At 39.6% G+C, this 12571-nt stretch overlaps 1 protein-coding gene across 5 annotated transcripts in view; it reads right to left on the bottom strand.

Moving 5' to 3' along the window:
• Positions 1–12571, bottom strand: part of PRDM5 (PR/SET domain 5) — a 204996-nt gene that overhangs the window by 179913 nt on the left and 12512 nt on the right. For all 5 annotated transcript variants that reach the window (XM_042935605.1, XM_042935608.1, XM_042935606.1 and 2 more), the window contains exon 2: positions 3192–3275. In XM_042935605.1, the coding sequence (XP_042791539.1) occupies positions 3192–3275 (84 nt within the window). The remainder of the gene's footprint in view (positions 1–3191; positions 3276–12571) is intronic.

Genomic DNA, 12571 nt, shown 5'->3' with positions numbered 1-12571 from the left:
GAAACCCTAAGGACAGATGTGTCTCCTCAGACCCGAATATCAAATATCGGCAGCCAACACAGAGGCTGAGGTGCTGCTGACAGCTCTGAAGCAGTGGACATCAGTAGGTCTCCAAACTGTGCCCTTGGAGGGAGGGACGGAGGCTGCCGCAGATGGCATCGATGCTCCCCACTGACCCCATTAAACCAGTCCCAAACTGACAGGGGCTCACACACACCAGCAGGTTCAATCCTAACTGGTGCCTCCAAGTTCTTTGGTATGACATGGCCACCTAGGGGTTCCTGGCCCTGTCCCCCAGAACTGTTGGCACTATAAGCAAAGTGCAAGTATAAACGGAGAAAGAGTGATGCCACGTGCTCTCTCACAGGACATCATTTTCCAGACTATCGTAAGTATCTGGTTCACATTCCAGGTTAACTGTTGGCTTCAGAAGGACAACCTGTTTTTAGGACTGCAGGTGGTTAACTTTGGAGCTATGGGCCATAATAGAAATGACTTAAATAACCAGTCGCAAAGGGCACACCAGCGAAGGGAAGGCTCATTATCTCCCTCTGAGAGGACTCAAAGGGTTCCATGAGAAGAAGATTATAGGAACAGTTATTCTCCTTTCTCTCTGATCCTTCTGAATCTGGTACCTGCAAAGCTAAAATAATAAAAACGGACTCAAGGCTGGGAAGCTGCTCATTCAGTTAACTTAATAAATAATAGGATTAAAGCTAGCAGGCGGTAAACCTTCAGAATTCAAAACATGTTGTTTGTTTTTTATGTGTCCCCCCCAAAAGGTGAACCACTGAGACAGGTGTCCACCTGCCCTGCCCCGCCCAGCAGCACAGCTCGGACTGGCTGACGATCCAAAGTGAAAACCACACTAATATGAGGAAGGACTAGACAGAGTAGTGCATGGGCACAGGAACTAAGGGGTTAAATGGATCAAAGGTCTCAGGTGAAAAAAGAGCAGGCTCAAAGAGGAAGGGGAGACTCTTCATCAGTGCTCTTCTGAACTGTGTAAAAAGTACAAATATTACTTATTCAAACTCCGAATATTAAATCATAAGTAAAAAAATAAAATAGAGAGTAGCAATCACTATGTGAATGTAACATTACCTGAACCTGTAATATATAGAATCTATAGCTGTTTGGGCGGCAGTGAGGAGAGGGGATACCAGTGTGTGAAAACAGGTAATAACATAAAGACAATAAAGACCCATGGGAATAGGTCATGCAAAACCAGATGACCTACACTGCTTCACTGCCAACTATACAACAGTTCAGATGCAGCTTCCTTAAGTTTCCTGCAAGTACAGGAATAAAAATCACAATCATTATCTGCTTCACAATGCCTCACAACCAATGATGCAAAACATTAACCCATTGTGCTAAAGTTTTGGGGACAAATATCAAAAGCCATTGACAACCTCATAAAATTATGTAAGTCATCTTTTTTTATTTTTCACATAGATGTTTGCTTTCTGAAAACTGTCACGGTAAAAAAAGAAAAAAATAACTGCTGAGAAAATTAAGACCTTATAGAAAAATTGTAAAAGCCACTGAAAATATTATTATATTCATAAAAATAAACAACTAAAACAGCATGTGAAGTTAGGCAATTCAATAACATTTTCCACTTATAGTGAAGACTGTATTATGAATTTCTATTTTCCATCTCCCACACTGTAGAAACCTTTCAAGAGTCTCTTCCTGAAGCACCCCATTCCCCACTCGTAGCAGTTTCAGCAATATGGATGATTATTTAAAACACATTTTGTGGGGCACCTGGGTGGCTCAGTTGGTTGAGCGTCTGACTCTTGATTTCAGCTCAGGTCATGATCTCAGGGTTGTGAGATCAAGCCCAGTGTAAGGCATGGAGCCTGCTTGAGATTCTCGTTCCCTCTCTCTCTCTCTCTCTCTCCCCCTCTACCCCTCTCCTGCTCATTCATGTTCGTGCTCGATTGCAAAAAATTTTTTTAAAAATTTTTAATAGTAAAAAAAATATATATATATATATGTATGTATGTATGTATATAGCTAAGCTACAGTAACCACTTATTTATCAAATACTAATCTAAGTGTAGCTGTGAAGGTATTTTGTGGATGTGGTCAACACCTACAATCAGTTGACCGTAAGTAACAGAGATTATTGCCAATACTGCATATGGCCAACCCTCAGCCAAGCAGTCAAGGGCCTTCATTGCCAACTGAGGTTTGCCAGAGATGTTCTGCCTCAACACTACAACATCAACTCCTATCTGAGTTTCTAGCCTGTAAGCCTGCCCTACAAATTCCAAGTTGCCATCCCAACAATCATGTGAACCAATTCCTCAAAAAATATATACCATGTATCTCCATCCTATCGGTTCTGTTGCTCTGGAGACACGAACTGATCCATCCATGTTCAGAGAGACTTTTTCCGTGTAACTCTGAATGTCAGTATCCCACCCCTTTCCGATTTACTGATCCTGCTTCTCTCAGCCCCACCCACAGAGCTCAGCTGGCACCCTACTCATGGAATCCATCAAATACAATTCTTGGAACTGGGTTTTCTTTTCCAAGGTTTTAACAACCTCTATACCTTTACTTCTCTTTTTCTATTCCTCAAGCCCTTCTTTTTCTAATGACTAGAAAAGAACAACAACAAATATAATTGGCATAAACTAAGATGAAAATTCTTATAATATACAGACATACATTGGCATTACAGATCCCTGCATTAGGGAAATTTCAGATTGCAAAAGACTGCCTAAGAGTCATAGTTCTTTAAATATATGTTCCTAAAAGTGAGGTAAATTTTAAAGTGGCATTTTTCATTCCTGTATGGAGTACAGAACTGTTTCAATGCAATCAGAACTGCAATAGAGAAATAGAAGTTAAAAGAAAAGTATAATTTCGTTTACAGAAATCAAATTCTTAATCCAATACACAAACAGGCTTATTTTAAAATCCAAACATCCTATGTATGGAAAACTCCATATTCAATGATGAACCATAAACTTCAGGGTTCTGGAAGAATTGTCTAGTACAATATTTCAACAGTATTTTTTAATGCTAAACTTTCAAACTACTCAGGTCCTTTAAAATCAAAACATTCCAGTGTTTAGTCAACTGGAATCAATGCCTATTAACTCAGCCTCATAACTGCACTAAATAGTATAAAGAGAAACACTAAATATTTAAAATAACAATCACATCCTCACCTCCCACATCAACCTGTAATCCATATTTTCATCCAAGTCTTCAGGCATTCTCTTCTCTCCAGCAAACGGTCCAAACTTTTCACCCTGGGTAGTGATGATTACATTGAAAAGGAGTTAGTACAATAATGAAGTTACTAACATAAATGTATTTCTCTTCTGGAATTTTTTTTCTCTCCAAACCTTCATGCCCAATGATTGAGACACATTTAAAGTATTAAACAATTTACGCAACACAAAATATTTACATATTTAAAATCCAACTTAATCTGTTTTTAGCTTCAGAGCCTGAATCCACAACACAGGAGCCAACATAAAAGGGTTAAATTGCACAACATTCAAATTCTGACAAGGCCTCTGGCAAGTGGTCTTAAAATGACAAGCACTGAGTTTTGCCTGCCTTGAGAGACAAGCCCACCAGGCAGAAAATCACCTGGTTTCCATAAAAATCACAAATTCATCCCAATTATGAACAAGAAGGAAGTAGGCTTGGCATTCTCAGAGGAAGACTGTTCATAAATAAAGTTTGAATTGCCCTGCCAATCTCTCAAACAGCCAAGGCAGCACACTGTGTACCAGTTTCTCAAAGTGCAAGCTTTGAAGCCCACCTGGCATGAGAATCAAGAGCGACGCTTGTTCCAAATTCAGAATCCTGGGCTTACTCAAATCAGAATCTCTGGGAGTTGGGTGTGGGGAGCTGCATTTTGACAAGTTCCTAGGTGTGAAGCACAGGTGGCTGGCCCCTGCACTTACTCGTGAGGCAGGTTCCAGGGTAAGAGACATTGTTTTCTCAACTAAGGCAACCAAAGCAGACTGGAGAGACTTGGAGTGCGGTTGAGTTTGTCCAGCCAGACAGTCTGTAGAAATGTGTGCAAAGAAAACATAGAGCCTCTGTGAGAGTCCCCCAAATCTACCAGTGCCTATTCTTCAGTAGAACCATCCCTTCTTAAGGGGAAGAAAAATCCAACAAAATCTCCAGGAGAACTTCTGATAAATGCTGCTGGAGGGAAAAACAACCACCAAAGCAATGTTTCGAGGAATATAAATTACTTAATGAACAACAGAAAACCTAACTCTGGAAATAGTAAAAGGTTAAAGCTTAAAAGAATTACAACTCACTAACCCAGCCCCTCATCTTACAAACAAAGAAATGAGATCCTGAAAACCTACAAAAAAAAAAAAAAAAAAAAGGCAGAGGCCAGAAGACCTATTCTTGAATGTTAACTTAAGGACAAAAAAAAAAAAAAAAAATAGCTACACAGATTGCTCAAATCAAGATTATAATCCTAAATAACCCAAGCACAAACACACCAAAGACACAGGGAGACTGTTATTTATAATAACAGGCACCTGGGTGGTTCAGTCAGTTAAGCTTCCAACTTTGGCTCAGGTCATGATCCCATGGTTTGTGGGTTTGAGCCCCATGTCAGGCTCTTGTGCTGACAGCTCAGAGCCTGGACCTGCTTCAGATTCTGTGTCTCCCTTTCTCTCTCTCTCTCTCTCTCTCTCTCTCTCTCTGCCCCTCCCCCACTCGTGCTCTGTCTATCAAAAATAAACAAACATTAAAAAAAAGAAAAATGTATATTTACAACATAGTGATATAAAGTTCACTGAGCAAATTTCAGAGGCTGGAAGCCAGCCCTGCTTCCCCAATCCTTCCAGACCTCACTAGCCACTTCATACTAGCATCACTTCTCAGGCAGACACAACAGCGCCAAAGATGCTTTCTTTTAAAAACTAATCGTTTTTCACCTCAACGTGGGAACTTACCAGTATTTAATGGCAGTTAAGAAAAGCTGTATCAGAAATGAAAGAAGAGGGGAGGGGAATTGATATATACTGAACTACTATGTGCCACACGCCAAATAATCCTATGTGGGAATTTCCCCATTTAACAATGGAGGACACTGAGAATCCAACAGTTTAAATAACTTGTTTGATTAAGGTCAATCACCTAGTGAAGATCAGAGAAGGGATTAGGTACCAGCGGTTTATTCTGCTCAGGCACTGTCCACTCCACCACACCACCACTCAAAACCCTGACAATGACTGCATGACCCAATGCCCAGGCTGGCTCACACCTCCCTTCTCACTTTCCATTAACTACAACATTTAGCAGCCATGTGGGCCATGCCTTGCTCATGCAGTCACTCAATACATTGACTGTTGAACTGAATGAAGAAACTGACGGACTGATGTTAAAGCCAATCTGGAAGACAGACCAAAAAATAAGGTGTGCTTTTGGTAATAACTTTGAGGATTTGGTATTAATGCATGTAGTTCATTCATCTTTTCACTCCGTCTAGTCATGTATTAGTGTTTACCAACCATTGCAGAAGGTAATAATCTAAGTATGCAGTTTCTAATGCAGCTGACCTAGCCAGTCAGCTTCTCTCTGCAGTACAAATTTGGAGGGAAAAAAACCTGAATCCATCAATTCAGCAGTGTTCAAAGGACTAAAGAGGAGACATAGAAACCCAGGTAAATGTACTGGAAATCAGTTTAAAAGACTGCTTGGATGCATGTCTAATAAGATTATTAAAAGACTTAGTGCTTTGAAAATTCAAAATAAGAATCAGGACTCTGAATTTAAAGCCTCACTATTAATAATGAACTCTATCATAAACTCAATTATCAAACTATGATAATACGGCTTTCTGGTTTTTCTTCAAGCCATAGTAGGAAATACGTTTTGCATCTCAGCTTGGCATATTCACACATACACATAGAAACACAGATATAAAACTAAAATATAAATTTCTTAAAACAATACTACCCTTACTCTGTACAACACACTCCAACATTTTATACTCTACTTTACTTCACTTTTTAAAAAAATACTGGTTCTCACCCAATAAGTTAATCTCACAGCTCACTAATGGCTTACTATCCAGTTTGAAAAACACTGACACAAAAACATACATAGGAGAGGTAAATTTGTAAGTATGCCGTGAGTATGTTAGCATGATCCGATCAAATAAACCTGAGTTTCTATAGCTGAAAGATTACAAAAATGTAGCGGCATCTGGGTGGCTCAGTCGGTTAAGCATCTGACTTCGGCTCAGGTCATGAACGGACGGTTTGTGGGTTGGAGCCCCGTGTCAGGCTCTGTGCTGACAGCTCTCTCAGAGCCTGAAGCCTGCTTCAGATTCTGTGTCTCCTTCTCTCTCTGCCCCTCCCCCGCTCGCTCTCTGTCTCTCTCTCTCTCTCAAAAATAAATGTAAAAAAAACCTTTTTTTAAAAAGATTACAAAAATGTAAATAGCCAACTCTTTGTTTTTTATTTTAGAGACAGAGAGCACACATGCAAGCAGGGGAGAGAAACAGAGAGAGAAATAGAGAGAGAAAGAGAGAGAGAGAGAATCCCAAGCAGGCTTCATGCTCAGTACAGAGCCCAACACAGGGCTCAATCCCATGATCCTGGGATCATGACCTGATTTGAAATCAAGAGTCGAAGTCTCAAACAACTGAGCCACCCAGGTGCCCCAAGATCATATGAGATTCCTGTAAATAGATAACTCTTAATTATCCATAGTACTTGTGATATGAAACACTGCAGATAATTAAAACAATTTATATTTGACTTTAGATGAAAATTTTGTACTTACTAGACTACCTCTCACTCTGAAGCTTTCCCCTAAGGATCTTAGCAACTGCTATCCACCCCTTCTCTAACTCCGTGTTCCTTGTTGTTTCTACTATGCAAACAGCACTTTCTTATAATTATAATTTTATTGCATATCCTGCTTTATTCGCTAACCATTTCCCATGGGAATTCTAACCTAAGAGTAAGCCTCTTCTACTTCAGTGGGCTTCAAACCTGCTTGGGTAAAACACACCTGTGAAAGGACGATTTGGGGTACACACCCCATATATATGTGATTACTTTCCTTTTAGTTGAACCACATGAAATTGCCAATATTTGACCATTTCCAACCTGTGAAGCGAAAATTTTTCATATGATTCATTATAATACAAATTATATATACATATGCATATATATACATATGTGGGATTCATAACTAATGACAGGAAGGAAAGCAATATTTCAAACTATCTTCTTGAGAATTTCAAAATTTTTGAGCCGACTTCTTGTCATCACTGGTTTTACTCTCTGTGATTAAGCTCCTGAAGATCATTAGCAAAAGGAAAACTGTCAGCTCCCCCATTTTTTTGCTGTACACGTATGCCTACATTACTGATGTTACCTTCATTGCAAGAATTTTCTTAGAATTCTTCACTTCAAGCTCTTTCAGGGGTCACTATCTCCAATGCTTACAAGGTCAGGCAGGAAAGCAGCAGAACATCAGACATCCAACAACAAAAATGTAAAGGACACATTGGGAAGTGATTTGGAGGCAAGCTGGAAGGGCATGCCCACGTAAGCTTTTCCACTCCAACTGAGTGTTGCTATATCACAACAGGAACCTAATGTTGCTACGTATCCACAAATTCTTTAGAGAAGCTGACAGCTCAAATGCATACATGAAATGACTACTTTTCTCTGCTAGCAATGAATTCCAAGTTTTCAAAACTCTGAAGATCAAATAAAATGTAACTGCAAGACAAATTCAACCTGTAGACAGCAAACTTTCCAAGGCAAACTCACCTCTCAGACTGGTCCAATGCCCAGCCTACAACGGTGCTTCTTTGTTGCTTCTAAATAAAGCAGATAATTAATCTATTCAATTTGCCACCCACTGGACTAGACAATAACTTTTTTTTAATTTTTTTTTTATGTTTACTTATTTTGAGAGAGAGAGAGTCAGAGGATGAGTCGGGTAGGGGTAGAGAGAGAGGGAGACACAGAATCAGAAGCAGGCTCCAGGCTCTGAGCTGTCAGCACACAGCCTGACTCAGGGCTTGAACTCACAAACTGTGAGATCATGACCTGAGCCAAAGTCGGACGCTTAACCGACTGAGCCACCTAGAAGCTCCAACAATAACTTTTAATAGACAAAAAAATGTATGATTACGAATATGGGCTATTTTTTCTCATTTTGCTTATATTAGTAAGAAGTTGAAAGCAAGATTTACTGCAAATATCTCTCTTAGAACAGTGGGAAAAGCAGTAGCTGAGACTTCAAGAGATCCCAATCCTAATCCCTGCTCTGCCATTAAAATAGGATGTGTCACAGGGGCACCTAGGTGGCTCCTCGGGTAAGCATCTGACTTCGGCTCAGGTCAGATCTCACACTCTGTGAGCTCAAACCCAGCATCAGGCTCTGTGCTGACAGCTTAGAGCCTGGAGCCTGCTTCAGATTCTGTGTCTCCCTCTCTCTGACCCTCCCCCATTCACGCTCTGTCTCTCTCTGTCTCAAAAATAAACATTAAAAAAAAATAGGATGTCACAAACTTCTGAACTTCAGTTTCCTCACTTATAAAACTTAGGGATTTGGGGTAGCTGGTTTCTAAGATTCCTTCCAGGTCTTGAATTCTACTAGAAAGAGCAGCCTCCAAAGACCAAATCTGAGAATCAAAGAGAACAATTTGAGAATCAAAGAGAACCAAAGTGTAACTGATTAAAACACATTGGTAAATTCTTAATGACTGCCTGAGAAAATTAAACCTTGTTTGCCTTCATTAGAGGGTAACAACTTGTTAAAATTAATAGAGAGAAAGAACTAACATTTTGCCCTACCTTTTCAATAATACCCTAGTTCATGACAACCAGATAACAGCAAATAATGAGGGAAAGCTCTTCTTTACAGAGGAATGATAATTTATAAATAAAGGAGAACTGTTTATTTGAATGAATCACCATTTTTAAATTTCTAATAACGTAACTGATTCAGGCAAGGATTATCAATGGATAATGGCTAAGACCATTAGGTAAAAGGTTGATAGTGAAATAGGTACTTATACAGTGTCAGCTCACAGATAACTTATTAAGCACAAGTCCCTTTAAATGGAAAAATTACTAACAGTGTTGGCATTACTAACAGTGGGAAAACCAGACATTATACACCCCCTGCCAAAATGCAGTCTTTAGTAAACCAACCTAGCCCTTCATTCCCCAGTGTCCGCCATAGGAATGTAAGAGGGGTGTTTGCTGAATTCTCCAGGCACCTCCAAGGGTGAAAGGGCAAGAGAACACACCCAGACCTCTTCCCCCTTGCCCTGTCTCTCATCCAGCACCTGGGAAGATCTGTGCTTCCTAGGAAGAAAGCACGCGGTTAAAACACAGATGAGAGGGAGGTGGACACTTCGTGCAATTCCTACTGCTTTAAACGGCACTATTTACTACAATGTCAAAAGTATCCTGAGGGTAGAGAAAAGCATTTAATATGTCACTTCATTTAACAGAAAAAAAAAAAAAAATGGTAAAATAATCTATACCCCGCTTCCAGACTCAAAGAAATACAGAAGACAGAGAAACACATTAAATAAAGTCCTGGGAAAACAATCAGATAAATTCGGATTGTGAGATACTCTACAATTAGCCTAATTTCTTCAGAAAGGGGAATGGGAAAAGGGAGACTGTTAAAAGATTTGAAAGACCTAACCAAATGTAATAGGTGGTCCCTGATTAGATCCTGGTTCAAAACAAACAGCTATAAAAACACTTTGGAGACAACTGGAGTAGTTTGAGTATGGGCTGGAATTAGATGACATTAGGAAATTACTGTTATTTTTGCTGGATGTTAAAATGATATTATGGCTATTTAGGAGAATGTCCTCCACAGAAATATTGAGGGAAAAAAATCCTCATAATGTCTGTAATTTACTTTGAAATGCCTCAGTGAATAAAAAAATATATACATATTGATGAAATAAATTATATTAAAGTGAATCAATCTGCAGTTGAGTCATTCATATGTGAAATAATGACAATTTTTCACAGAAGGAGTCTAGGGTCCCCACTTAGAACATAATTATATTTCCATGTTACACTCCTGTTCATGTGTTGTTCTTATAGTACAATTAGGCCTTCAACACAGTATGTTTCTAAAAAGTTCAGGATGAAAAATATCTAATCTTCTTTCCCCACTGTGACTGAGCAGAGGCAAGTTGCCTTGCTATATATCCATACTCCTTAGTACTAGAATGCTGACCTTTTGTTGAGGGTACTAATATACATAGGTAGAAAAACTATACTCACCAGCTTCCCATTTAGATAGGGAAGAGAGCTAACAATATGCAAGCAAAGATCATTGTATGAACCTACCACAAAAGCTCTTAAATGAGAGCTAAGTCAGCTGGCAAGAATACCCTTGGGCCTTGGTTACTTCTTCTCTCTCCCCACTGATAATAAAAGCATGATAGCTGGGGCTAAAGCAGCCATCGTGAGGCCAAGAGGACACAAAGACTTCCACCCCAACACTTTAAGCCACTGAACTGATAGCAGTAAATGCCTAAGTGCCAACTTCTTATTATAGGGAGAACTTAATCCCCAAGGTTCAGATTCCTATAGTTGTCCCTATTACTCTCAGCTGATATAGCGAATGTCAAGGAAAAGAAACACACCAGTGCCCAAGACATAACAGAATCATTCTTTATGAAATGAGTCCCTTATAAAATAAATGCGAAATGGGAAATGCAGCAGAACTGTGAGGAAGAAGAGATTCTGAGTATATGGTGACCTGTACGCACCACCTTCCCCTTATCTCCAACCCTAAGCTACTTTCATCTTTTGAGCAAAACAACTGCCACTAGCATGTACAGTCAACGGGACATAAGTGAAGCCTTAGGCTCTAGCAAGTTACTGGTGTGAGGCATTCTCTCCAGTGGACTTAGTAATAAAGTGGAAAACAGCAGAAGAGGGCTGAGGACCGGACACTAGGGAATGCTGAGAAACGTTTGAAAGTCAGAGATGGGGGAGGGGGCCACAGCCCACAGTCTTTCCATGCTCAGCAGTCCAGGAAAGTCCAAGGAGACAAGAGAGCAAAGGAACAGGGAACTGACAACCTATCTGCCCGGGCAGGCTCATGGTGACAGAGACCCCTTGCCTATAGGGAAGGGCTGACATCATAGAGGGCTCTCTAATTACCGCTCTTAGGCTTTGACAAAACAACCAAGGCAGGGGCGCCTGGGTGGCGCAGTCGGTTAAGCGTCCGACTTCAGCCAGGTCACGATCTCGCGGTCTGTGAGTTCGAGCCCCGCGTCGGGCTCTGGGCTGATGGCTCGGAGCCTGGAGCCTGTTTCCGATTCTGTGTCTCCCTCTCTCTCTACCCCTCCCCCGTTCATGCTCTGTCTCTCTCTGTCCCAAAAATAAATTAAAAAAAAAAAAAAAAAAAAAAAAAACGTTGAAAAAAAAAAAACAACCAAGGCAGACTGCCTAAACAAAGGGGCCCAGCTGCCTGAGAGAAAACAATCAGGCAGAAAAATGAGAACCATACTCTGTAAAATAGAACTTCTACAGGAGGCAGAATCATTAAGAGAAATACCTTAACTACATAAGGGAATTTAAGGACATTCAAGTAGAGCACTCAAAAAAAATAACAACAACAACAACAACAAAACACACTTTTAAGAGTGAAAAAAGAAACATGATTTTCCAACTAAATATGTTTAGAGAATGAGTTGAAAGAGAAATGCAATAACCTGAAAATCACTTACCCAGCAGGAAGTCCTTTACAGTCAGGTGGAAGGAGAGCTACCTGATGATATACACAGATTCAAAGAGAATATTATCCACATGGTGATGAGAAAAAGAATCACAAAAAAGTCTCTAACTAAAAAATGAACCAGAGCAAAGAAAAGAAGATGGTAGAAGAAAAGGAGGAGCTGGTGTGTATACACACAAAATTAACAACTAACAGAGTGTGTAGACTATATAGGCTCTAACTAACAACTCTTCAACCAACGGGGATATACTCTTAAAAGAAATTCTATTAAATAACACACCATTTCATCCAAACTTAAGGGCTGTTGGGGAAGGATGGCAGGAAGGCAAAAGCATCCCAAAAGCTGCTGGGGTGAAGGTGGGCAATGGGCGGAGGGAAGGAAAGGGGAAATGGGACATCTTGTAGAAGAAATTGTGTGTTTTTGTGGGAAAACATAGTTGAGTGCTAGGCATCAGACAAAAAAAAATCATATCCATCTGTGAAAGAGGGAAAAAGTAAATCACTAATGAAAAAGAATATAACTAACATAGTAATCAGAAGAAAGAAAGGAATGAACAGTGACTTGAACAGACTGCAAAATAAGGAAAATTTAAAAATAAGTTACAACAATACAAAATAAGTAATGAGAATAAAGAAAGACAACAAGAATGAAATCAGTTCTATCAGCTATTATGCTAAATATGAAGGAATTAAATTCCTCATTAAATGAGAGATTGTAATATTGCATTATGAAATATAATCTAGCTACGTGATTACAAAAGATAAAACAAAATGATAAAAAATGACTTTAAATGGGTAGACAAAGAAAGGCAATAGT

Source organism: Panthera leo, chromosome B1, assembly GCF_018350215.1.
Source record: "Panthera leo isolate Ple1 chromosome B1, P.leo_Ple1_pat1.1, whole genome shotgun sequence".
NCBI classification, from domain to species: Eukaryota; Metazoa; Chordata; class Mammalia; order Carnivora; family Felidae; genus Panthera; species Panthera leo.
This window is presented reverse-complemented; position numbering and strand designations above follow the sequence as displayed.